Below are 27,703 nucleotides of genomic sequence, written 5' to 3'. Positions count from 1 at the left end.
AGAAAGAGAAGCGGGCTCACTGCTGAGCAAGGAGCCTGATGTGGGACTCAATCCCAGGACCCTGAGATCAAGACTGAGCCAAAGGCAGCGGCTTAACTCACTGAGCCACCCAGGTGTCCCTAGAAAAGGTGTTTGTACATCACGTTCGAAGCAACACTATTCAAAACATTCAAAAGGTAGAAAAGGCCCAAATGTCAATCAACAGATGAATGAACAAATAAAATATAATAGAGATATATAATATTACTCAGCTTTAAAAAGGAAGGAAACCCTAAAACATATTACCACATGGATGAACCTTGAGGACATCAAGTTAAGTAAAATAAGCCAGTTACAGAAGGACAAATACTGTATGATTCCACTCACCTATGGTACCCAGAGCAGTCAAATGCACAGAGACAGAAAGTAGAATGATGGTTGCCTGGGGCTGGAGGAAGAAAAGGGAATGAGAGGTTCTTGTTTAATGGGTACAGAGTTGCAGTTTGAGATGATGAAAAAGTTCTAGGGCTAGACAGTGGTGATGCTGCATACCAGTGTGAATGCAGTTAGTGCCACTGAAGTGTACACTTAAAAATGGTCAAAATGGTAAAATGTTATGTATATTTTACCACAATAAAAAAAAAAGAAGATAATACAAATGGCCAATATGAACATGAAAAGATGCTTGATATCACTAGCCAATAGAGAAATGCAAATCAAAACCACAATGAGATACCACTTCACACCATTAGGATGGCTTATTGTCAAAAAAACCAGAAAATAACGCCTCCGTGGCTCAGTGGGTTAAAGCCTCTGCCTTCTGCTCAGGTCATGATCCCAGGGTCCTGGGACTGAGCCCCATATCCGGCTCTCTGCTCAGCGGGGAACCTGCTTTCTCTATCTCTGCTTGCCTCTGCCTCTCTGCCTACTTGTAATCTCTGCCTGTCAAATAAAATAAATAAAATCTTAAAAAAAAAAAAAAAGTGTTGGGTGTTGAGAAACTGGAATCCTGCTACATTGCTGGTGAGAATGTAAAATAGAGCAGCCACCCTAGCAGCTTGGTAGCTCCTCAAAAAGGTAAACCAAGGAAGGGGCGCCTGGGTGGCTCAGTGAGTTAAAGCCTCTGCCTTTGGCTCAGGTCATGATCTCAGGGTCCTGGGATCAAGCCCCGCATCAGGCTCTCTGCTCAGCAGGGAGCCTCCTTCCCTTCCTCTCTCTCTGCCTGCTTCTCTGCCTACTTGTGATCTCTGTCAAATAAATAAATAAAATCTTTTAAAAAACAAACAAACAAACAACTATCACTGTTAGAAAAAGAAATGCTCCAGACCTGTTCTACACGGAAGAGACGAAGGCAAAGGGCTGAATGCAGCACATACACTGCAGCCTCTAGTGGAGGAAGCAAGCGCTGGGACGGACTCCGCTCGGCTCACAAACAGGAATGTGGACGGTACGTCCTTCCTGTCTCACTGCTAACACTTCCTAGAGTTGGTAGCAGCACTGCGGTCACAGAACACAGGGATCTTTCTCCGAGGAAACATACAATAAAGTCTCTACAGACGAAGAGGCTTAATGTATGCAGCTTATTCTTAAATAATTTAGAAAAAAATAGTGAAAAGGGGATGAGAAATCTCTAACCAAAAAAAGCAATTTACAACGTTAATAAGTGAATCTGAATAAAAGCCAAAAAAAGGACTTTTTGTACCACTCTTGCAATTTGTACCACTCTGTGAGTTTGAAATTATTTCCAAATGAAAGCCTGTTTATTTGAAATATCTGCCCTAAGGGGCACCTGGCTGGCTAAATCGGTAGAGATGCAACTCTTAATCTCGAGGTTGTCAGTTTGAGTCCACGTTCGGTGCAGAGATGCCTTAAAAAAAAATCTTTAGGGGCACCTGGGTGGCTAAGTTGTTGAGTGTCTGCCTTTGGCTCAGGTCATGATCTCAGGGTCATGGGATCGAGCCCCACATAGGGCCACCTGCTCGGCGAGAAGCCTGCTTCTCCCTCTCCCTCTGCTGCTCCCCTGCTTGTGTTCCCTCTCTCACTGTGCCTCTCTCTCTGTCAAATAAATAAATAAAATCTTTAAAAAATAAAATCTTTAAAAATAAATAATAATCTCTCTCTTTTAAATCTCCAAGAACATGGATCACTTATATCCTTGCTAAAGTAAAAGAGACTAAGAGTCATATATCTGATTTTTAACAAATTTTAATATGAAAATAGCAGATGACTGTACATGTATATTATGTACATTGAACAAGGAACACAGTTTGAAAAACAATAACATGAACACCTGTGTACTTAGGATGTAGCTTATAAAAGAGAAGGCTATCAGTATCTTAGAAGCCCCTAACCACATGATGCCTTTTCTCAGTCTTACTTCCCCATTACTCCACCCAAGATAATCACCATCCTGACCTTTTTAAAATTTTTTTTAAAGATTATTTATTTATTTGAGAGACAGCACAAGCAGCGGAAGCAGGAGAGGGAGAAGCAATCCCCACGGAGTAAGGAGCCCAACAAGGGACTTGATCCCAGGACCCTGAGATCATGACCTGAGCTGAAGGCAGACACTTAAACGACTGAGCTACCCAGCTACCCTGATTTTTATAATCTGTCAATCCTTTTCCGCATGTTTTTATCATATATGTATATAAAACTTAACAGTATATAATTTAAATGGGTCTCCTTTACATTTTCAACAAATAGAATGAGCTATGGTCTGAATGTTTGTGTGTTGAAATCTCCCAAAGTCATGGTATTAGGAGGTGGGCATATGGGGCACCCTCATGAATGGGATTAGTGCGCATATAAAAGGTGCCCCACAGAGATCCCTGACCCCTTTCGCCATGTGAAGGTACACGGAGGATGCAACCTGAAACAGGACTTTCACCCACCCATAGTAACACCCTGATCTTGGACTTGTAGCCTCCAGAATTGTGAGCAGCGCCTGTCTGCTGTGTTTAAGTTACCCAGTCTATGGTATTCTGTTACAGCAGGCTGAGTGCACTGAGAATGATATAATATTTACTTTTCTCCAACTTGCTTTTTTCTTTTTTTTTTTGTCACTACTACATTTTTTAAAAAAAGATTTTATTTATTTATTTGAGAGAGAGAGAGAGCACAAGATGGAGGAAGAGGGAGAGAGAATCTAAAGCTGACTCTGCCCAGAGCATGGAGACCGATTCAGGGGTGGATCCCCAAATCCCGAGACCACGACCTCCCCTGAAACCAAGAGTCAGATGCTCAACCAACTGAACCACCCAGGTGTCCCTCAATGCTACATTTTTAAGATTAATTCATACTTGTGAATACAGCTAATGCTCATTAATTTTCATTGCTATGAAATAAGTCAGTGTACAACGACAGTGCACTAATTATTTATCTAGCTACTGTTTGATGAACATTTGAGTTGCTCCTATGTTTTTAGGTGCTCCTATTTTCATTATTAAATAATGTTGCTCTTAGCATTTGTGCACTTGTATCTTTTGGGGTTTGTTTTTTTTTAAGATTTTATTTATTTATCAGAGAGAGATGGGGGGAGAGAGCGAGCACAGGTAGACAGAATGGCAGGCAGAGGCAGAGGGAGAAGCAGGCTCCCAGCCCAGCAAGGAGTCGGATGTGAGACTCGATCCCAGCAGACTGGGATCATGACCTGAGCCGAAGGCAGCTGCTCAACCAACTAAGCCACCCAGGTGTCCCTCTTTTGGGTATTTTTAAGATTTTATTCATTTATATGAGAGAGCTTGTGGGGAGGGAAGCAAAAGGAGAGGGACAAGCAGACTCCCCGCTGAGTGCGCAGCCTGCCCAGTGGCTCAATGCTGGGTGAGCAGAAGACAGATGCTTAACCAGCTGAACCACCCAGGCGGCCCTGTGCACTTTTATAAACATATGCCTGAGCTTTCTCTAGGATACATTCCTAGGAATGGAATTGCTGGTATGCACCAGTGTTCAACCTTACTGGTGACTAGTACTGTCAACTACCACTAGATAATGCTAAAGTGTTTCCAAAGTGATTGCAGCAATTTACATTTCCATCAGCTACAAATGAGAGAAATGTTTGTTTCATAACCTTTGTCAGCATTTGGTATTATCCAGCTTTAAAATTTTTCATTCTGGCAAATATGAATGGGATCTTATTATGGTTTAATTTGCATCCCCCTCATTACTAATGAACTTGATCTCCTTGCATACACTTATCAGATGTTTGTCTTTCTAGGAAATGCCTGTTCATAATTTTGCTTTTTTCTATTGGGTTTTCTTTTTCATATTGATCTGTAAAACTTCTTTATACATTCTAAATAATCATTTTTCAATTGTATATCTTAGAATTGGACTGTACTTGGACCATTTTTTCAATAACATCTTTTCTTTCTTTTTGGGGGGGATTGTTTGTTTGTTTTAAGATTTTATTTATTCATTTAACAGAGAGAGAGCACAAGCAAGGAGAGCAGCAGGCAGAGAGGGAGAAGCAGGCTGCCCACTGAGCAGGGAGCCTGACGTGGGGCTCCATCCCAGGACTCTGGATCACGACCTGTGCTGAAGGCAGATGCTGAACCGACTGACCCCACCCAGGCGCCCCAATAACCATTTCTTCTACCTTCTGACTACAAGTGGTCATATATTTGGGAGGTCTGATTCCTTATTCTGCTCCACTGGTTTGTTTCTCTGTTCCTGCATTAGTCACTACTCTCAATTACTGTATGGGTAATAATGCACATTTTTTTAAAAAAGATTTTATTATTTATTTGGCAGAGAGAAAGAAAGCGCATAAGCAGGGGGAATGGGAGAGGGAGAAGCAGTCTCCCTGCTGAGAAGGCAGTGGTATGTGGGACTCAATCCCAGGACAGTGGGACCATGACCTGTGCTGAAGGCCAATGTTTAATCGACTCGAGCTGCCCAGGCACCCTGTGTAAAGTAAGTTTTAAGATCTTGCAACAACCTTACTGTTTTTCATTAAAAGTGTCTTGATATTGGGGCACCTGGGTGGCTCAGTGGGTTAAAGTCTCTGCCTTCAGCTCAGGTCATGATCCCAGGGTCCTGAGATTGAGCCTCGAGTGAGGCTTTCTGCTGGGCAGGAAGCCTGCTTCCACCTCTCTCTCTCTCTGCCTGCCTCTCTGCCTACTTGTGATCTCGTCTGTCAAATAAATAAATAAAATATTTAAAGAAAAAAAAAAAGAAGTATCTTGATATTATTGGGCCTTTGCTCCTTCATATCAATTACGGATTCAGCATCTTAAATTCAAAGAAAAACTCTGTTGGGGACACGGGAATTCCAATAACTCTTTAGGCAGAATTAGCATCCTTACAATATTGAATCTTGCCCATTCACCTAAAATAGCTGTACATTTATTTAGATATTTTATTTTATTTTATTTTTAAATTTTATTCATTTATTTGACAGAGAGAGATCACAAGTAGATGGAGAGGCAGGCAAAGAGAGAGAGGAGGAAGCAGGCTCCCTTCTGAGCAGAGAGGCCAATGTGGGGCTCCATCCTAGGACCCTGGGAACATGACCTGAGCCGAAGGCAGAGGCTCAAACCCACTGAGCCACCCAGGCACCCCTTATTTAGATATTTTAAATAAATTCTTTTTGTTACATTTTCCTAATGTACTGAAAAAGTTTTGGTAATGTAATAAATGGAATTTTAAAAACATTTTTTAAATATTTTATTATTTATTTGACACAGAGAGAGAGAGATCACAAGCAGGCAGAGAGAGGGGGAAGCAGGCTCCCCGCTGAGCAGAGAACCCAATGCGGGGCTTTATCCCAGGACCCTAAGCTCATGACCTGACCAAAGGCCAAGGCTTAACCCATTAAGCCACCCAGGTGCCCCTAAAGATTTAAAAAAAAATAACCTCTACACCCAACATGGGGCTCAAACTTACAACCCCAAGATCAAGAATCACATGCTCCACTGACTGAGCAAAGCAGGTGCCCCTAATACATGGAATTTTTAAAAATTATATTTCTCGGACACCTGGGTGGCTCACATCATTAAGCAACTAATTGCCTTTGGCTCAGGTGATGATCTTGGGGTCCTTGGATCAAGCCCCGCATTTGGTTCCCTGCTCGGTGGGGAGCCGCCTTCTCCCTCTCCTTCTACTGACTGCTCCCCGTGCTTGTGCTCTCTCACTCTCTCTGTCAAATAAATAAATAAAATCTTCAAAAAAAAAAAAAAAGCTTTATACTTAAAAAAACTCTAAAAATTATATTTCTAAGCGATTTTTCACGGTGTTTAAATATAATTGAGTTTTTAATAGTGCTTTTGTATCCAAAGTCCTTGCTAAACATTCTTATTTATCTTAATGGTTCATCTGTTGATTTAACTGTTCCATATTAACAATGATATCATCTATAAAAATGTCAATTTTTTCTTTGCAAAAATTATACCTTTTCCTTTTTGCATTACTTGAGATTAACCTTCAATAAACAATTTGAATAGAAATGATGGTTGAGGAATCTCTGTTTTGTTCCTGATACAAAATAAATGTTATTAATGTTTCAAAATTAAGTACCATTGACCCTTGAACAACATGGATTTGAGCTGTGTGGGTCCATTTGTATGTGGATTTTTTTGATACAGTACAGCACTTTAACAGTTTATATTTTGTCTTCCTTATGGTTTTCTTAATAACATTTTATTTTCTCTAGTTTATTCATTGTAAGAATAGAGTATATAATACATAAAATATAGAAAATATGTGTCAATTGATTATGTATTGGTAAGGCTTCTAAACAACAGTAAGCTAATAGTAAAATTTCTGAGGAGTCAAAAGGTATATGCAGATTTTCAACTGGGGGGGGTCAGCACCCCTAATCTCCATATTGTTCAAGGATCAATGGTATACTTGCCATGAATTTTCCAGAAGTGGGCTTTATCAGATAACAGGGGTTCGCTTATATTTCTATCTTATTTAGAATGTTCTCATTTTATTTTTCTGCATTTATTAAGATGATCATATGGTTTTTATCTTTTAGTCTCTTAATCTAGTAAATTATATAAATATTAACTGCAATAAAATCTATTTTCAAATGTTAAACTAACTTGCATTTCTGGGATAAATCCAATTTTGTCATGATGTATTTTATCACTGTTACTTATCAATGGATTTATTTTGCTTAGATTTACTTAGGCTTGATAAATGAGATGGGCCTATAATTTCTTGTACTACCCTTGTTAGCTTTGGTGTTGCTCTAACGAATAATGTGAACTTCAAAGATAAAAGAAAAGTACTGGCAATGACAACAGATAAGACCCGAGACATTAGAAAAATTACTATGATCATCTTCCTATTCGCCGTTTCTTTTTTTTAAGATTTTACTTTTTAAGGATGCCTGGGAGGCTCAGTTGTTTAAGCGTCTGCCTTCAGCTCAGGTCATGATCCCAAGATCCTGGGACTGAGTCCGGAACAGAGCTCCTTGCTCAGCGGAGAGCCTGCTTCTCCCTCTGTCTGACACTCACCCCTGCTTGCCCTCACTCTCCCCTTCTCTCTGATGAATAAATAAATAAAATCTTTAAAAAAAAAAAAAGATTATACTATTTAATTTTTTCTATTTTTTATTTTTTTTTCAAAGATTTTTTATTTATTTGTCAGAGAGCGCTACAGCGAGAGAGGGAACATAAGCAGGGAGAGTGAGAGAGGGAGAAGCAGGCTTCTGGCCCAGCAGGGAGCCCAGTGTGGGGCTGGATCCCAGGACCCTGGGATTATGACCTGAGCCAAAGGCAGATGCTTAATGACTGAGCCACTCAGGCACACCTTAGTTCTTTTTTTAATAAAGATTTTATTTTTCTATTTTCAAGTAATCTCTATACCCAACATGGGGCCTGAACTCACAAACCTGAGATCAAGGGTGACAGGCTCCACCAACTGAGCTGACCAGACACTCTAAGATTTTTTTTTTTTTAAAGTAATCTCCACACCCAACATGGGGCTCAGACTCACAACCCCAAGATCAAGAGTCACATGCTCTACCGACGGAGCCAGCCAGGAGTTTCCATTAACCCTTTTCTTTTTTTTTTTTTTATAGATTTTATTTATTATTTATTTGACAGACAGAGAGATCACAAGTAGGCAGAACAGCAGGCAGAGAGAGAGGGGGAAGCAGGCTCCCTGCTGAGCAGAGAGCCTGTTATGGGGCTTGATTCCAGGACCCTGAGATCATGACCTGAGCTGAAGGCAGAGGCTTAACCACTGAGCCACCCAGGCGCCCCTCTTTTTTTTTTTTTTTAAGATTTTATTTATTTATTTGACAGACAAAGTTCACAACTTGGCAGAGAGGTAGGCAGAAAGAAAGGGGGGAAGCAAGCTCCCCACCGAGCAGAGAGCCCAATGTGGGGCTCGATCCCAGGACCCTGGGACCACGACCTGAGCCCAAGGCAGAGGCTTAACCCACTGAGCCACCCAGGTGCCCCCCATTTCCCCCTTTCTTAGTCCCTCCTCCCATTTATAGAGAATGATATAAAAAAATAATGATGGGGCACCTGGGCGGCTCAATCATTAAACATCTGCCTTCAGCTCAGGTCATGATCCCAGGGCTTGGGACTGAGCCCCACATCAGGCTCCCTGCATGGCAGGAAGCCTGTTTCTCCCTCTTCCACTCTCCCTGCTTGCTTGTGTTCCTTCTCTCACTGTGAATCTCTCTGTTAACTAACTAAATAAAATCTTTTAAAAAAATTAAAATATAGCAATGGCCACAGTCGCCAAACTATGGAAAGAATCAAGATGCCCTTCAATAAACAAATGGATAAGGAAGATGTGGTCCACAAATAATATGGAGTATTATGCCTCCATCAGAAAGGATGAACACCCAACTTTTGTATCAACATGGATGGGACTGGAAGAGATTATGCTGAGTGAAATAAGTCAAGCAGAGAGAGTCAATTATCATATGGTTTCACTTATTCGTAGAGCAAAAGAAATAACACAGAGGACGTGGGGAGATGGAGAAAAGTGAGTTGGGGGAAATCGGAGGGGGAGATGAACCATGGATTCTGAAAAACAATTTGAGGGTTTTGGAGGGGAAGAGGTAGGGGGTTGGGTAAGCCTGGTGGTGGGTATTAAGGAGGGCACGTATTGCATGGAGCGCTGGCTGTGGTGCATAACGAATGAATTCTGGGGAAAAAAAAAAGAATGAATTCTGGAACACTGAAAATAAATTTTTAAAAATTTTTTAAAAAACAAAAACAAAAACAAAATAATAATGACATATACTATGTCATCTATTCAATTTTCCATACTTCACAGAAATTGAGCAAATACAGGAAAAAAGGTAACTAATAATTAATGGATTTAGATTTAGTTTTAATTCCTAATTTCTAATGAAACTGCCCACCTGAAACACTTGCCTACTCATAAGAAGTAAAAATTATACCTGGGAAGTAAATGATGTTCTATAATTTTCCACTGAATTCCTTAGGATTATTTCTTCATACCATGTCAGTTGGAAAGTATGTTGTGAAAAAGTATGAAAAATAACTGTAAGAAATACTGACAGGGAAAAAATTAAAATAAAATCACAGACCTAGAGATTCTGCAGCTTTCTCCAAAAGCGTAATTACAGCTGCAGGACACACTGACACGGCCACCCCACGGCACAAGAGAGAAAAGTCAGACTTGGGTGATTCCCTATTTGTTAAGTGCAAACAAAACTGTTGACTCAGCCCTCCACACAGGGAAAGGCAATGTCCTTGTCCCAAGAGTTCAAAACCCAAGATGAGTAAATGCCGTACAAGCTATCCAGTGACACCCCGAATGAAAATAAGGCACTTGCGGTCTAACCTTTTAAGTACAGGAACCCAAAATAAATGTATAAAAACTTTTCCTCTTACCACTGTATCTTGAAACTATGGGACGTTGTTTTCTGAGACTGCAATTTTACGAGTTATGGAAGCGATGCTACATCTCTCAGAGTTAAAAATACACATTGTAAGTGTTTAGGCACCGGTTCTCATACTCTGGATCCTTCCACATGTCACATGGCTACATGATATTCCCAAGTCATGGATCCCGCCGTTTGATCTCTGATGCAGCCTCCTGAAGATATTTCAGGACTCCAGAGCTAGGCGGTTCTCTGACTGCACAACGTATACATATGAAGCAGCTCAAATGTACAAGTGCTTCCATCAACAATCACTTCAAAGGTCATTAATAACTTACAGGTGTGAGAGTGGAAATGCCCTCTGCACTCGCCTGCCCCTTCTTGAACTCTGGTTACTCTCTCTGGACCATTTTTGTAACAGTGAATTCTTAACTTGATATTTCTCTTTCTCCATTTTCTCTTCCCTGGTTCTGGGGCTTCTAAGATGACATTAAAAAATCTTCTAGGAAATACAAAAGCAGACAAAGCTGTTTCAGTGCGTGAATTCTGGTGGGTTTTTTTTTTCTTCTTTTCATCCTTATGTTATTAGTTTATTAAGAGTAGAGAAGGGGCGCCTGGGTGGCTCAGTGGGTTAAGGCCTCTGCCTTTATTCAGGTCATGATCCCAGGGTCCTGGGATTGAGCCCCGAATCGGGCTCTCTGCTCCGCAGGGAGCCTGCTTCCCCCTCTCTCTCTCTGCCTGCCTCTCTGCCTACTTGTGATCTCTGTATGTCAAATAAATAAATAAAATCTTAAAAAAAAAAAAAAAAAAGAGTAGAGAAAAACGGGGCACCTGATCGTCTCAGTTGGTGAAGCACGACATTTGGTCTTGGGGTTGTCGGATCCGGCCCCATGTTGGGTGTAGAGACAACTTAAAAATAAAATCCTTTTAAAAAGTAGAGAAAAGGAATTTAAATCCTTCTTGAGAAGATATCTACAAAGGAAAAAGAAAGACAGAACAGGTGGGCAGTAAAAATCTGCCTGGTTTGAAACATGGTAAAATTGTGACGGACTCTGACATCTGCTTGGTTCCTGCCACTGCTGAAGACAGGCTCTAAAACTTTACTAGTGGCTCTGAAATGAACTGTATGTGAGAAAGAAGTTTAATTCTACATGTAGATCATCCAAGTTTTCTCAACAGTAGAACTACTGACATGCTGGACTGAACAATTCTTTGCTAGGGGGCCTTTCCAGTGCCTTGCAGGATACGGCCTCTACCCGCTAGATGCCAGTAGTATGCACCCCTCACAGTCTTGACAACCTAAAATGTCTCCAGACATTTCCAAATGGTCCCTGTGGGGCAAAGTCACCACGATTTGAGGAACTACTGTTCAAAATGGAAGTGTCTTCTGATCTTGAGCCTATGAATATGAATCAGCCCTATATCACAGCAGGTCAAATAGTTAAATGTGTGTTTATTCATTGAGTGAAGGGATATTTTCACTCCATAGTGAATTATCATTCCATAGATACTTTTAAGGACAAAATGTACCTTTACCATATAGAGAACTGACAGTCACTTTAACCAAGTGACCAAATGTAGCATCACTAATAATGGAACAAAATGACATCATGAATTTCACCTGAGTCTAATAAAACCTCTAGACTTGGGGGTACCTGGGTGGCTATGTCAATTAAGTGTCTGACTTTAGCTGGGGCCCTGATCTCATGGTCTTGAGGTCAAGCCCCACATGGAGCAGAGAGTCTGCTTGTCCTTCTCACTCTTCCCTCCCCGTTTCTGCTCCCTCCCCCAACCAATAAATAAAATCTTAAAAAAAAAAAAAAAAGTCTAGGTTTATAAGAGAAGAGAAGGGATAGAACACATTAAATGACACCATGAGGAAATAATCAAACACAGAATGCAAGACATACTATAAGAAAAAGTAGACCGGGGGCGCCTGGGTGGCTCAGTGGGTTAAGCCACTGCCTTCAGCTCAGGTCATGATCTCGGGGTCCTGGGATCGAGTCCCGCATCGGGCTCTCTGCTCAGCGGGGAGCCTGCTTCCCTCTATCTCTCTATCTCTGCCTGCCTCTCCATCTGCTTGTGATTTCTCTCTGTCAAATAAATAAATAAAATCTTAAAAAAAAAAAAAAGAAAGAAAAAGAAAAAGTAGACCGGACCTTTCAAAAACATTTACTCCTAGTATTAAAAAATAAAATAAAAATTGAGGGACTTTTTTAGACCAAAAAAGCCTAAAGAAATAAAAATGTAGAAACTTTGTGTCATTATTAACCTGTAAAACACATTTGTTGAAACAACTGAGAAATTTGAATATGAACTGGATATTGGATGGTATCTAAGTTGTGACATGGTAGTATACTGGAGAACATTCTTAGCGTGCTAGGGTGAAGTTTCATGATGCCAAATAGCTTGTGCAAATATCTTTGAAAAGTTTCAAAACGGGGTGCCTGGCTGGCTTACTTGATAGAGCATAGGACTCTTGATCTCGAGGTCATGAGCTCAAGTCCCAGGTTTGGTATAGAGATTACTTTAAAAAGTTTCAAAATAAAAAAATCAGGGACAAGCGAAAGATAAAAGTGTTTAAGTGAAAGGATCACTAGTGGGCACCTGGGTGGCTCAGTGGATTAAAGCCTCTGCCTTCAGCTCAGGTCATGATCCCAGGGTCTTGGGATCGAGCCCCAAATAGGGCTCTCTGCTCAGCAAGGAACCTGCTTCTCCATCTCTCTCTGCCTGCCTCTCTTTCTGCTTGTGATTTCTGTCTGTCAAATAAATAAATAAAATCTTAAAAAAAAGAAAAGAAAGAATCACTAGTATTTACACTGTCACCAATAATAAGTATTTACTGAGTTTATACTCCATGCACTATGAGCGATTCAAAGCTGTATAATCCTTGACATGAAGGGATAAACCATTAATACTCTCCTGGAGTCTCCAGAAGGATTGCAACCCTCTAGACATCTCTTAGACTTCTGACCTCCAGAACTGTAATAAATTTGTGTTGGGCAAGCCACTAAGTTTGGGGCAATGTGTTACAGCAACAACAGTAAGCACAAGCGTCGGTCATATAAGCTTTCCATATATTGCCAAATTTCCCTCCATAAAGTTTGTACCTTTCTTACTTCTACCAGCAATGTGCCTATTTCCCCCCCCATCTCTCCAACAAAGTGTGCTATCAAACCTCTGAATTTTTACTCATATCATAGGTAAGAAATTATTTATCTCAGTATGGTTTTGTTTATTTGTTTATAATGATTTTATTATTTATTTTAGAGAGACTTAGAGAGAGCATGAGAGGAGAGAGGGTAAGAGGGAGAAGCAGGCTCCCCACTGACCAGGGAGCCCACTGTGGGACTTGATCCTGGGACTGCAGGATCATGACCTGAGCCGAAAGCAGTCACTTAACCAACTGAGCCACTCAGAAGCCCCTCAGTATGCTTTTAATTCATGTGTGAGACCGAACACCTTTTCATGTATTTAAAAGATTTCTTTGGGGGGCGCCTGGGTGGCTCAGTAGGTTAAAGCCACTGCCTTCAGCTCAGGCAGAGGCAGAGGGAGAAGCAGAATTTTGTTTTTTAAGATTTTGTTTATTTATTTGACAGAGATCACAAACAGGCAGAGAGGCAGGCAGAGAGAGGGGGGAAGCAAGCTCCCCGCTGAGCAGAGAGCCCAATGTGGGGCTCAATCCCGGACCCCAGGATCATGACTGGAGCCAAAGGCAGAGGCTTTAACCCACTGAGCCACCCAGGTGCCCCTTGTGGTTTTTTTTTTTAAGATTTTATTTATTTATTTGAGAGAGAGCACAAGCAGAGGGAGAAGCAGAGGGAGATAATCTCCAGCAGACTGCACTGAGCAAGGTCTCAAACTGACACGGGGCTCAATCTCACCACCCTGAGATCACGACCTGAGCAGAAACCTCGAGTTGATGCTTAACCAACTGCGCCACCCAGGAGCCCCTATATGTTATTCATAATCAAAAGATTTTATCATGTCCTGTTTTAGTATTTTAATAATTCAATAAGATTGCTCCCTAATCTCAAGGGCCAAAGTAGTTGACTTGCTCTCCTTTCTTATTTCTGCATTGATACACAAATGGAGGAGAATTCCAACGTGAGACTGCACAGAAGACGGCAAAGGAAAACTTCAAGTAATGTACACAACTTTTTGCAATGTCAATTACTGCTTTATTTAAATTCATTAAAATAAAAAGAATTAAAAATCCATAAATTTGGGATGCCTGGGTGGCTCAGTCAGTTAAGGATCTGTCTTCAGCTCAGCTCATGAACCCAGCGTGCTAGGACTGGGTCCTACATCAGGCTCCTTGCTCAGCAGGGAGCCTGCTTCTTCTTCTGCCTATTATTTCACAGAGAGAAAGGTGGTGAGAGAGGGAAGAGAGCATTCTCCTAGCAGCACTATTTACGATAGTGAATGACAGAAGTGGCCCAAGTGTCTATCAATAGATAAATGGATAAAGAATATGGGGTATACATACACAGTGTAATATTAGTCAGCCATAAAGTAGAACGAAATCTTGCCATTTGCAGCAACACAGATGGAGCTAGAGAGTGTAATTCTAAGTAAAGTCAGTCAGAGAGACCCAAGTGCTATATGATTTCACTCATATGTGAAATTTAAAAAACAACAACAACAACAAAATAGCACTGGAGAAAAGAGAGAGAGAGACAAGACAAAGAACAGACTCTACTATTGAGAACACACTGACGGTCACGGAAGGGAGGGGGATGGGAGGGTGGCTGAAACAGGTGATGAGGATTAAGGAGTGCACTTGTCGTGATGAATGCTGGGCAGCGTGTGGAACTGCTGAATCACTATGTTGTACACCTAAAACTAATAAAAAACTTATGTTAACTATACTGAATTAAAAGAAAAAAAGACATTCTTTCTCTTAATTAAATGAACTAAGATGGGGCACCTGGGTGACTCAGCCAGTTAGGTGACTGCTTTCGGCTCAGGTCATAATACCAGTATTCTAGAATTGAGCTCCATGTCAAGCCTCTCCCTCTGTCAACTCCCCCTGCTTGTGCATATGCTCTCTCTCTCTCTCAAATAAATAAAATATAAGACCACTTTGGAATAACAATGAAGAAACTTTTTTTTTTTTAAAGATTTTATTTATTTATTTGACAGACAGAGATCACAAGTAGGCAGAGAGGCAGGCAGAGAGAGAGAGAGGAGGAAGCAGGCTCCTGGGACTCGATCCCAGGACCCTGAGATCATGACTTGAGCCGAAGGCAGCAGCTTAACCCACTGAGCCACCCAGGCGCCCCATGAAGAAACTTTTAATAGGAGCATATGGCTGGCTCAGATGGTAGAGCCTATGACTCCTGATCTTGCGGCTTTAAGTTCCAGCCTCATGTGATGAGGGTAGAGATTACTTAAAAATAAAATCTTGGGGCGCCTGGGTGGTTCAGCGGGTTAAAGCCTCTGCCTTCAGCTCAGGTCATGATCTCAGGGTCCTGGGATAGAGCCCGCACTGGGCTCTCTGCTCAGCAGGAATCCTGCCTCCCCCTTTCTCTCTGCCTGCCTCTCTGCCTACTTATGATCTCTCTGTCAATTAAATAAATAAAATCTTTTTAAAAATATGGAAGTGGTATAACCTAGAAAATTTGCTAAAATGGGTCATCACAAAAATTAATTTATATCTTAAACACTGATGGTAGCGAGAAAATGTTGTGTTTATGGAATTTTTAAAGATTTTATTTATTTATTTATTTGAGAGAAAGAGAAAGCACAAGCAGGGGCAGAGGCAGAGGGAGAAGCAGTCTTTCAGCTAAATAGACAGCCTGACTCAGGGCTCAATCCCAGGACCCTGAGATCATTACATGAACTGAAATCAGGCATTTAACTGACTGAACCACCCAGGGGCCCGTGTCTCCCTTTTATACTATGTTGCTTTCGAGTTTAACTTTTCCAAAGAATATTTATATAAGTGTTGGGATTTTTAACTTTTTTTTTTTTTTAATGCTATTTGGTCATAAAGTTACATGCTTATAAAGGGGGAAAAGGCTCTTTTTGTTGTTGTTGGGGGTAAGCCTACTTAGACTTTGCACTGCGGCCTATTTTCACTACTTCATTTCTACTGAGTATTGGCCACTGGGCACTGAGACCAGAAAGTGGGGGCACGATCCAGATCACAGCAAGCTGTAGTGAGCATCTCATCCACTCCAGTGACCCCAACAGCCATTTTCCCCTTCTTCCACAATAACAGCTAGAGCCAGACATAGGTCTACTGAACTCAGCTACATTTCCCAGGCTCCCCTGCAGCGCGGTGACTCAGTTGCCAATAATGGAATGCACCTAGCAATAATGTGTGCTGCTTCTGGTATAAGGCTTCAGATACAAGGCACACATTGCTCAGTCACTGTCTCTTCACCTTCCTTCATATTGGCATGTTAAGTGTTAAAAACTAGAACAGCTTACAAGCTACGTGTTAAGGGTAACAAAGCTGTGTAAGTAGTCTAGATCTCCAGGATGGCTTCACAGAGCAAAGTCTCTCCTTCCTACCACGAACTATTATGTGAGAGAGAGTTTAATTGCAACCTAATCGGCTACTGCATTAGAGCTTTTTTTTTTTTTTTTTTAAAAGAAACTTAACCAAATAAGCCAAACATGTATAAGGATAATTTATTAGGGGGGCATAGGTGGCTCAGTTCATTAAGCATCTGCCTTTGGCTCAGGTCATGATCTCAGGGTCCTGGGATAGAGCCCCACATCAGGCTCCCTGCTGGGCGGGGTAGCCTGCTTCCCCCTCTCTCTCTCTGCCTGTCTCTCTGCCTGCTGTGATCTCTGTCAAATAAATAAAATCTTAAAAAAAAAAAAAGAATTTCTTAGATAACACATCAATAGTTATTTTAGGAAGACTGTTCCTTGTCTAGTATAAGAAATCCCTCTTGAACATGAACAGATATTTCTGCAAAGAAGACATCCAAATGGCCAACAGACACATGAAAAAGTGCTCCACGTCACTCAGCATCAGGGAAATACAAATCAAAACCACAATGAGATACCACCTCACACCAGTCAGAATGGCTAAAATTAACAAGTCAGGAAATGACAGATGTTGGCAGGATCCGGAGAAAGGGGAACCTGTTGGTGGGAATGCAAGCTGGTACCACCACTCTGGAAAACAGCATAGAGTTAGGGTTAGAACCCTATGACCTCACAATTGCATTACTGGGTATTTACCACAAAGATACAAATGTAGTGATCTGAAGGGGCACATGCACCCAAATGTTTATAGCAGCAATGTCCACAATAGCCAAACTATGGAAAGAACGTAGATGACCATCAACAGATGAATGGATAAAGAAGATGTGGTATTTATATACACAATGGAATACTATGCAGCCATCAAGAGAAAGGAAATCTTGCTATTTGTGACAATGTGGATGGAACTAGAGGGTATTATGCTGAGCAAAATAAGTCAATCAGAGAAGGACAATTATCATATGATCTCCTTGATATGAGGAATTTGAGAGGCAGGTTAGGGGATTGTGGGGGGTAGGGAGGGAAAAAATGAAACAAGATGGGATCAGGAGGGAGACAAACCATAAGAGACTCTTAATCTCATGAAACAAACTGAGGGTTGCTCGGGGGAGGAGGTTAGGGATAGGGTGGTGGGGTGATTGACATTGGGGAGGTTATGTGCTATGGTGAGTGCTGTGAAATGTGTAGGTCTGATGATTCACAGACCTCTACCCCTGGGACAAATAATACATTATATGTTAATTTAAAAAATTATAATTTCCTATGGATGCTGATACTATGTAGCACAGTGCCTGGCATACAGTAGGCATGCAATTAATTATAGTATTTGAAAGAATAAATGTATAAAAAGACACTTAAATACTTATTAAATTGAATTTTGCTTCATGGAAAAAAAAGAAAGAAAGAAATCCCTCTTGAGGGATATCATAAAGTATCATAAAGGATATCAAATTATCATAAAGATACTCTCCTGGATTTTTTTTTTTAAGATTTTATTTATTCATTTGACAGCGATCACAAGTAGGCAGAGAGGCAGGCAGAGAGAGAGGGGGAAGCAGGCTCCCCTTGGAGCAGAGAGCCCGATGTGGGGCTCAATCCCAGGACCCTAGTATCATGACCTAAGCCAAAGGGAGAGGCTTAACCCACTGAGCCACCCAGGCACCCCTCCTGTATTTTTTTCCTAAAAATCTTCAAGTTTTGTTTTTGAGATTAAGGGTTTTTTTGTTTTGTTTTGTTTTTTAAGATTTTATTTATTTATTTGACAGAGATCACAAGTATGCAGAGAGGCAGGCAGAGAGAGGGAGAAGGAAAAACAGGCTCCCCGCAGAGCAGAGAGCCCGATGCGGGGCTCTCTCCCAGGACCTGATGCGGGGCTCCATCCCCCGACCCCAGGATCATGACCTGAGCCGAAAGCAGAGGCTTTAACCCACTGAGCCACCCAGGTGCTCCTTGAGATTAAGGTTTTAATTCTGGGATATGGTTTGTTCATAGTTGGGGTAAGGATTTTTTTCTTTAAAATTTTATTTATCGGGGCACCTAGGTGGCTCAGTCATTAAGTGTCTGCCTTCAGCTCAGGTCATGATCCTGTTATCCTGGGATAGAGCCCCACATCAAGATCCCTGCTCATCGGGAAGCCTGCTTCTCCCTCTCCCCCAGCTTCGTTCCCTCTCTCACTGTCTCTCTGACAAATAAACAATAAAATCTTTAAAAAATATATTTTACTTATTTATTTGAGAGACAGAGATAGAGAGAGCACAAGCTAGGAATAGAGGGAGAAGCAAGCTCCCCACTGAGCAGGGAGCCGGATGTGGAGTTCCATCCCAAGACCCAGGCTCATGACCTGAGCCCAAGGCAGATACTTAACCAACTGAGCCACCCAGGTGTCCCTGCAGTAAGGATTTATAGTTTTTATATGGAGTTAGCTGATTGTTTCAGCACTATTTATTGAATATACCATCCCACTGGTTCATAATATCACTTGTGTGATATATCAAATTACTACAGGGTACATGACTGTCCTCTCTTCCATTGCTTATAAGCTTGTGCCAATGTCACAAGAGTACAATTGCTAAAATTTCACATCAAATCTTTATATTTGGCAGGACAAATCACTCATTTTTCAAAATCATCTTAGCAATTCTTGACATTTTCCTCTTCCATTTAAATTTTAACACCACCTATCAAATTACACGCATACACATGCACAACTATTGTGACTTAGAGTGGAAGTGCAAGGGATGCATGAGTTAATACAGGAACAGATTACACGTTCATAAAATCAAGTCTTGGGGCACCTGGGTGGTTCAGTAGGTTAAAGCCTCTGCCTTCTGCTCAGGTCATGATCCCAGAGTCCTGGGATTGAGCCCCACATCGGGCTCTCTGTTCCGCAGGGGAGCCTGCTTCCTCTTCTCTCTCTCTGCCTGCCTCTCCACCTACTTGTGATCTCTTGTCTGTCAAATAAATAAATTTTTAAAAATCTTTAAAAAAAAAAAATCAAGTCTTCCCACTCATGAGCATGTTGTGTCTACACATTACGTATTTAAATAAATTCTTACAATTTTCTCCATAAAGATCTTCAACATCTTCGGTTACATACATCCCAAGGTCCCTTATAGCTGTTTCACCATTTCTTGTGGTATTTAAAAAAAAAATTTTTTTTTTTAATTTTTTAAAGCACTCTCTAGGGGCGCCACAGTGGCACAGTAGGTTAAATGTCTGCCTCTTAGTTTTGGTTCCAGTTGGGATCTCAGGGTTATGAGATCATACCCCGTTTTGAGTTCTGTGCTGAACAGAGTCAATTTCAGATTCTCTCTTCCTCTCTCCCACTGTCCCTCCTGTTCTTGCTCTCTCTCTCTCTCTCTTTCTCAAATAAATATTTTAAATATTTTAAAAATAAAGAGAGAAAAGAACAAATCTCTTCACTCAATGTGGGGCTCAAACTCACAATCTCAAGATCAAGAGTTGCATATTCTATCAACTGAGCCAGCCAGGTGCCCCGTTACATAGTATTTTTTAACTGGATTTTCAACTTGTTTGCTATTGGCACATAGGAATATTGCTGGTTTTCTGCATACTGATCCCGTAACCTATAATTTCCTGAATTCTCTTATTAAATTTAATGGTTTGGTTTTCTTAGATTTTCTGTATTGGCAAATAGGATGAAAAATAACTTAGGGGGTTCCCCAGGTGTCTCAGTCAGTTAAGCCTGTGTCTTAAGCCCAAGGCCCTGGGAGCAAGCCCGGCACTGGGCTCCCTGCTCAGCTGGGTCCCACTTTTCCCTTTAATGCTCTCCCGGCTTGTGCTCTGGAGTGCACGCTTTCTTCCTCTCTCTGTCAAATAAATAAATAAATAAATTTTTAATTAATAAAAATAAATAAAAGCATTATGGGTAATAAATAAATAGAAGCATTATGGGCCTTGTATGGTTTACCGTGGAAAACTTAATTTTTTATAAAGATTTTATTTATTTACTTGATAAAAAGAGGGGGCAGAGAAAGCACGAAAGGAGCAGGGGAGAGGGCAGAGGAGCACGAAGCCGATGAGGGCCCGGATCCCAGGACCCTCAGATCACAACCTGAGCCAAAGGCAGCCATTTCACCGACTGTGGAAAACTTTAAGACAATAATTCCATTTGTTTAATGGACGTATGTTCACACGGTTTTCAATTTCCTCTTGAGGCAATGCATCAAGTAAAGGATACATTAGGCTAGAAATAAAAGCTGACTCCCTATTAAAACAACAACAACAACAACAACAACTCACGTTTTCCCCTCACGTGACAAGAAAGCTAGATAAAGACTGTCCAGAGACGACAAAGTCCCTAATGCTGCTATCAGGAAAGTCGGCTCTGACTTTCCATTCCACTACCCTTAGCTTACAGGTCTTCCTCTCGTGCTTGATACCCTTTGGACTCAGAATAGCTGCTTGTATTTCCAGTTTTCACTTTTTTTTAGGTAAGAAAGAAACTGAACCAGAAGGAGGTAACACCCATACCAGAAAAATGAAAAGCTTTCATCTTATTGTTCAAAACTGTGTCACATGACTCATCTAGCCACAAAAGTATTTAGGGAAGTATTTGTATTTGGGCACATTACTCCAAACAAAATCAGAGGTAGGTTAATAAAGGATGAAGAAGGCTGGATTTTGAATTGTTAATTGGCAGTATTTGCTGTACTCACTTTAGATAAGTTATATTATCCTAGGAAATTGTCTACAATACTTAAGTTCCTAAATTCTCTTATCATTTTGAAAAAAAAGAAACCTCTGATATATCTACAGTTTGTCTCCTTTAAAAATTCCTAGCACCATACATTTGTGCCTTTTAAAATTGATTTTTAAATTTATTTATTTATTTGTTTTAGAGAGAGCGCACAAGAGAAGGGGCAGAGAGAGAGGGAGAGAGAATCCCAAACAGACCCCAGGCCAAGTGTGGAGCTTGATGCAGGGCTTGATCCCAGGACCCCAAGATCACAACCCGAGCCAAAACCAAGAATCAGACCCCCAACCGACTGTGCCACCCAGCCTCCCCAATTTTTTAAAAATTAATTAAAATGTTGCCTATTTTATTGCGGTGCCTGGGCAACACAGTTGGTTGGGCATCTGACTTCAGTTCAGTTTATGATCTCAGGTTCCTGGGATCAAGACCTGCATCTAGCTCCCTGCTGGAGGAGGGGGGACCAGGTTTGTCTCTCTCCCTCTGCCCCTCCCCCTGGCTTGTACTTTCTCTCTCTTTCAAATAAATAAAATCTTAACCAAAAAAAGTTTGTGTACTTTATTAATTTATTAATCTTCTCAGAGAACCAACTTTCACTTTGAGCCTCCCAATTTGATTTCCAGTGCATTCATTTCCCTCTTTGTATCTGTGTTAGATATTTTTCTCTTTTTTTTATATTACAAGTAGTCTTTTTATTTTTTATTTTATTTTATTTATTTATTTCAGAGAGAGAGAGCTCGAGCATGAGAAGGGGGAGAGTCAGAGGGAGAAGCTGACTCCCCACCGAGCAGAGAGTCCAATGCAGGACTCTATCCCAGGACTCCAGGATCATGACCTGAGCCGAAGGAAGTCGCTTAACTAACTGAGCCACCCAGGTGCCCACAAATGGTATTTTTAAAATATCTTTTTCCATTTGTGTCTTTCTGGCATACAGAAATACAAGTGAATTTTTGTAGTTTGACCTTGTATCTAGTTAATCTTACTAAATGCACTTACTGCTTTTGATAGTTTGTAGATTCATTCAGATCTTCAATTGACACAGCCATCCTCTGCAAGTAAATTTTATTTCTTCTTTACCAATCCTCATGCCTTTTCTTTCTTTTGTCTGGAATTACTGCAAGTGGCTACAAGGCTAGGCCTTCCAGTTCAATGTTGAATAGAAGTGGTTAGAGCTAACATCCTTATCTTACTCCCAATCTGAGGAGAAAAAATATTTAGTTTCTACCTTTGAGTATTATGTGAGCTGTGAGTTTTGCAGATGCTCTATCTGGCTTGAGGAAGATACCTTCTGTTCTTAGTCTGCTAGGTGTTTCTATCATCAACTGCTATAGCAGATTCTCTCCGTTTGGGTAAGCGGTGTTGGCCTTTATGTTATAAACACCCTGAACTAGCCAGCATCATGTTATTTTACATATGCAGTAACTTCGATTTCCCACATGTCAATGAAAAACTTCCTTGTGCACCATTTCCTCTTGCAGCCCACACTTTCCCTCTGGATTCAACAAACGTTTTTCCTCCTGTACCTCCTAAAACTCCCTATAATCGTTATCAAAGGCAAGTGATAAGTTCCCACCTTGTTTGGTCTGAAGACATGTTTATTTAGCCCTCATTTTCAAATAACAGCTTACCTGGGTATGGCATTCTGGGTTAAAGTTATTTTCTCTCAGCCCCTTTTGAAATTGTAGTCCATTGTCTTTAGACGTCTCTTGTTTATATTGGGAAGTATACCGCTAGCCTAAATGTTGTTCCTTTTACAGTTTCTGGTGTTATTTTATCTATCTTTGAACACTTTGAACAATGTATAAACATTTCTTTTAAGGTACTCATTATGCTTTGTATTATTTAGTCATTTTCCATACTCTAATATTATTTACTTTGTATTATTTAGTCATTTTACCTAACTACTGTAACTCCACCATTAGAGAACAAGCTACCTGATACTGTAGTAAATGCTGTACATCTTTTCCTATAAAGAGGCCCCATGCTCTCTTACAGAATGGGGAGTGGCACAGAAAGAAAAAGATCAAAATGTCCTATCTGAGTTTAGCAACAGAGACTTGGCTCAAAGGGTACCTGGATATCGATTTGTTGACAATTGGCTAATGTTTAAGAACAAATAACAAATGAGTAAATTATCTCTGCATTGACTCTTCTGTTCACTACTTATTGTTTGGCTTTCAACAGATGGTTGGCATTCTTATTAGGGACTGTTTAAACATCAAAAAGCTATTTGTTAAGCTCAGCAAACTCTTCCTCTGTCAACCTGGGAATTCATCAGTATGCATGTAGATCTGATTCTGAGCGGATTTGTTGGGAAGGGGAGTAGTCCCAACTCTTCCCCAACTATACCGTCTAAGCTGTTCCCGTCACTGAGGTTCATATATGTCAGAGCAATTCCGAAAGAATAGTAAGACAGGGCGCCTGAGTGGCTCAGTAGGTTAAGCCTCTGCCTTTGGCTCAGGTCATGATCTCAGGGTCCTGGGATCGAGCCCTGCATGGGGCTCTCTGCCCAGCAGGAAGCCTGCTTCCCACCACCCCTCCTACCTGCCTCTCTGCCTACTTGTGATCCCTCTCTCTCTCTGTCAAATAAATAAATAAAATCTTAAAAAAAAAAAAAAAAAAAAAAAAAGAATAGTAAGACAACCACCTGAAATCTATTTACAAGAGAAACTGAAAAACCTCCAGGGAGTAAACTTATTATCTTAAGCAAAGAGAGGATTAGGTAGCTTGATCTTGAAACAAAGTCTTGGTGTTTAGAGGAGATGAGTAATTTTGAATGTACCATAGTTCCTGAGACGAGGCATTATTCGCAGCTCAGACCACTTTAGGTTCAAAGTTAGGTTCTAAGGAGAGAAAGGACTATAAATAACGAAAATGACTCTTTATATTAAAACCATCCATGGAGTATTTTGGAACCTTCTGACAACAAAGATGGATAATCAGCAATGAACACTGTAGAGCTCTGGCACATTGCATTCATCACCAGCTCTATCCAGAAGCAGCAGCAACGCTCTACACGCTATACACGGAAGGGATGCCTGGCATGCGTTTAGACATTTTAAAATGGCTAGAAATAGAAAGCCCACAGAATTCTTTCCCAGAATGACGATCAATATGAAAAATGTCATCCAAAGAACTGAAGTCTGGAGGTAACCCTGAAGTTCAATCTAATTTTAAAACAACATATGTCATTTTACTGTCAAACAACACTCTGTACTTACGTTTTCTCAGAGGCTCTCAAATCGTGTTAGGGCGACATCTTTTTTCAGCTTCTCTAGGTAAGAGAACAAATAGAAGAACTTAAGCGATTCACTCACCCAGATCTCAAATTAAAGCCCAGACCTCATCCCTCCTACTCCTCCCCCCCCCAGAAGCAGCACTAACCTTCATTCTAACAAGGGGGTGCGGGATGTCACAGCAATGTCACAGGAGGGAGTGGGAGCTGAGAGGAAAAGACAGGCAGGTGACTCCCAAATACTGAGCTGGGTGCCACCTCTCGATCTGACAGACTCTGCCGAGACCGTGAGCGTCTTTCATGGACCAGACAAAGGTCCTGCTAGATGGAGAAGCGCACAGACCACGCCAACCAGAGGAAGGACCGGCTCCATGAGGAGCCACATAATCCCCCCGTAGCTTCCTTCCTACGATTCCGCAGCCAAAAATAACCCAATGGCGAAACGCAGCCCTGCCAAGAACTTCAGGTATCCCTTAAATTTCCTCCTCTTCTTCATGAATTTGTATTATTTATAAGACACTTGACACATGTTTAAACACTTACATAGCTCTTCGGTTTCAGGAAATATGGCTTGTTCAGCTGAGGAGAGAAAAGCATATAATGAGGGAGTTAACAAGGGCTGATATTTTTTTACAACATTCTTTAAAAACTGGAAAACCTCTTTAAACACCGGGAACAGCTTAAACAATTCACTCTAGGCCTGCGGGGCCCATGTGGATGTTTCCCTCCGGGTTCCCTTTCTGGCCACGTTCTCCCCGGTTTCTCCTGCGAACGTGGGCCTGACGCGCTGCCACCTGCGGCCCAGAGGCCACAGGGCCACCCGCCCACAGCCTTGGGGGAGAGCGCGCGTGGCCTGAGGAGCGCGTGTCACCCCAGCGGCCGGAAGGGGCCCGCGCCCTTTGACCCCCGGGCGCACAGGATGCCGGGAACGGGCGGAAGTCGTCTACCCAGGCCTGTGGCGGCCCGTCGAGGCTTGTCGAGGCTTGGCGAGGCCTGTCGCGGCCTGTCCCGGCCTGTCCCGGCCCGGAGGAAGCGGCTGCAAGGCCGCCGGCCGGATGGCCGTGTAAAGCAATTGATGCCCAAGGCGCTCTGTCGCCGCCCCTATCCCGGGGACTCGTCTACCCGCTGGACGGGACCCACTAGGCCGCTGCCCGTGGCCCACCGCGCCCCCTCCCTCAGCGGCGGACAGGGGCGTCCTTCGGGCAAGAACCCGGGCTGAGACCCTGGGGGCGGCCTGTAGGCCGGCTCTGCGGACTCCGGGCCCTCGTGCCGGTTGTTTTGCGGGAGCGAGGACGACGGAAGCTGCGTTCTTAAATCCCTCGCACTCGGGGGTCCGGGAAGGGCGGAGACCAGCCTCCGGGCCGGACTGGGAGGAAGGAGCGCGAAACGCGGCCGCCCGGCGCGGCCAGATCGGCGCCGGCTGCAGAGCGGCTGGGCGGAGGGAAGCACCTGCCTCCGCCCACCTTGACCCCAGGGCAGTCGCCCAAAGCTCCGGGCTGTCCTCGCGGAGGTCGCTGGAGGGCGAAACCCGGAATCTCGTGGCCTTCGAGTGCTCTCCTGCCGGGGCGGGGGAGGGAGGGCACTCGGATACCCTTGACCGAGGCCCGCTCCACAGGGCACTGAGAGTTCGACGCTCCCGAGGAGAGTGTCTCCATGGAGGAATTCCTCCTGCTTCGCTTTCAAACTTGAAAGCCCGAGGCCGTCGGTTCTGCAAAGAGGAGCGGTCGGGCGCGGGCGAACAAGCAGCTGATGAAAATAATTGTCCTAGCACACACAGCCCTGCGCCCAGGGGCGCGCGTGCACACACACACACACACACACACACACACACGCACGCACAACTTGCCTCCTCTAGCTGCCCAACCTTAGTATTCCGGGCATGCGGTTTTCAACAACTTGCTTGACACAATAACAAAGACATTTAAATGCCAGGACTCAGACTTCACTTTTTAACCTGCTGAGAGGAGCTACTTTCAAAGCTTCCCCACCGCGAATAAACTGACAAAAAATATGGGGTGCACTTATAAATTAAACACCTTACCCTCAAAGCGGCGTGCGTTAATCAGGTTTCTAAGGCAATAGCCATCTCTGTCTTTTCCTATTCACCCAAATAATGCCACAAGAAGGAACCCCTTTACACAAGAGAGAGCCAAAAAAAAAAAAAAAAGAAAAAAAAGAAAAAGAAAAGAATTATACCCATTGCTAGTAAAAATCATCCTAAATCAATAGAGCACCACTTGAACTTGAGTTTCCATTGTTTCACTGAATCATCAATGTTTTTAATTAAACAGAGCTACCCTTTCTGTTAAAACATTACATAAAAGGGTTAGGTTTCTACTTTTGTTGAGGCAGCTGGCGTTTGTTGGCTGTTGTGTTTGAGCAACAGACTGTTCAATAGAAGCGAGAAATAGCTCAACGCGCTCTTAATAGACCTGTTTCAACAATGTACCTTGAAAAGGAATACATTGTGTTATTGTGTTAGTTTGCTACAAACCTATTAAAAGAAAAATAGCATCCATCAGGTCTAACAAAACGCATTTGTATTATACCTACTTATCTGCTTCAAATACACTTCTTGGCACAATGTCTAGAATTCAACTAGATCATCAAGAGCTGGACAGAATAACACATACCAGTTAGGTAATGATACACGGGCTAAAAATAATAATAAAGGAAGGTCTAAGCAGACGGTAATCGTTACTTTTTGTTTGTTTATCATGAGAAATACAGGCAACACTTCTTCAATTGAAAATACATTACAAAAGTGTGGGCTCTTATGGCAAAAACAATTTTTTAAATATTCAAGTTTAAAAATATTCTAGTATGGGAATATTGATTTAAATTCCATATTTGGAACGAATCTGATACACTTTCGATAGCAATTTGTTTCAGACAAAGATCCAAGGCACCAGCAATGCATTTTTAAAGCAGAATTAAATAGCGCAAAGAGCCCGGTTCTTTAGGGAAATGCGTGAAACAAACAAATCGAAAGCAAGGGTTCCCGCCAAGAGGTTGGGGAGCAGCGCTGTCTGGCAGGAGGAGAGGAAGTGCTTCTTGAAAGTGCTCTTTTAAAAATTATTTTTAAACTAACTTTAATGTATTTTAAACACGAACAAAATTTGAAGCAAAGATAGGAACTTTGCCACTATGAGACAGAACCTACGGTATATTTCAGAGAGGGCTGCCACTTGGACCACAAACCTTAGAAAAATAGTGGCAAGTGATGAAGCTAATTTAATTCTGAGATCCGCTTAGCAGAGAGGACACCTAAAGTAGCATCTTTCAGATGCTTCCAGAAAAAGCAGTTGGTAGGGTTTCCAACCTCAGAGTGCTCAGCATTCAACTTTTAACTACAAAAATGGGGGGGGGGGCACAAGAGAATACTAGACTACAAATGAATTCTTGTCAAAAAGGACAGAACTTACATAAATTACAAGAGCACTATATGGGA

The 27,703-nt window shown here is 41.9% G+C and overlaps 1 protein-coding gene across 1 annotated transcript; it reads right to left on the bottom strand.

Moving 5' to 3' along the window:
- Positions 1-391: 391 nt before the first annotated feature.
- On the bottom strand, positions 392-26,173 carry LOC309848913 (uncharacterized protein; the record flags this gene model as incomplete). The annotated part of the gene is made up of 4 exons (XM_082700942.1): positions 392-427; positions 24,239-24,291; positions 24,402-26,016; positions 26,153-26,173. The coding sequence occupies 2 exons, from the start codon at positions 26,171-26,173 to the stop codon at positions 25,354-25,356; spliced, it is 684 nt and encodes a 227-aa protein (XP_082557068.1). The 3' UTR covers positions 392-427; positions 24,239-24,291; positions 24,402-25,353.
- Between the last annotated feature and the right edge of the window lie 1,530 nt (positions 26,174-27,703).

Source organism: Mustela nivalis (assembly GCF_964662115.1).
Source record: "Mustela nivalis genome assembly, chromosome: 15".
In the NCBI taxonomy this organism is placed as follows: Eukaryota; Metazoa; Chordata; class Mammalia; order Carnivora; family Mustelidae; genus Mustela; species Mustela nivalis.
This window is presented reverse-complemented; position numbering and strand designations above follow the sequence as displayed.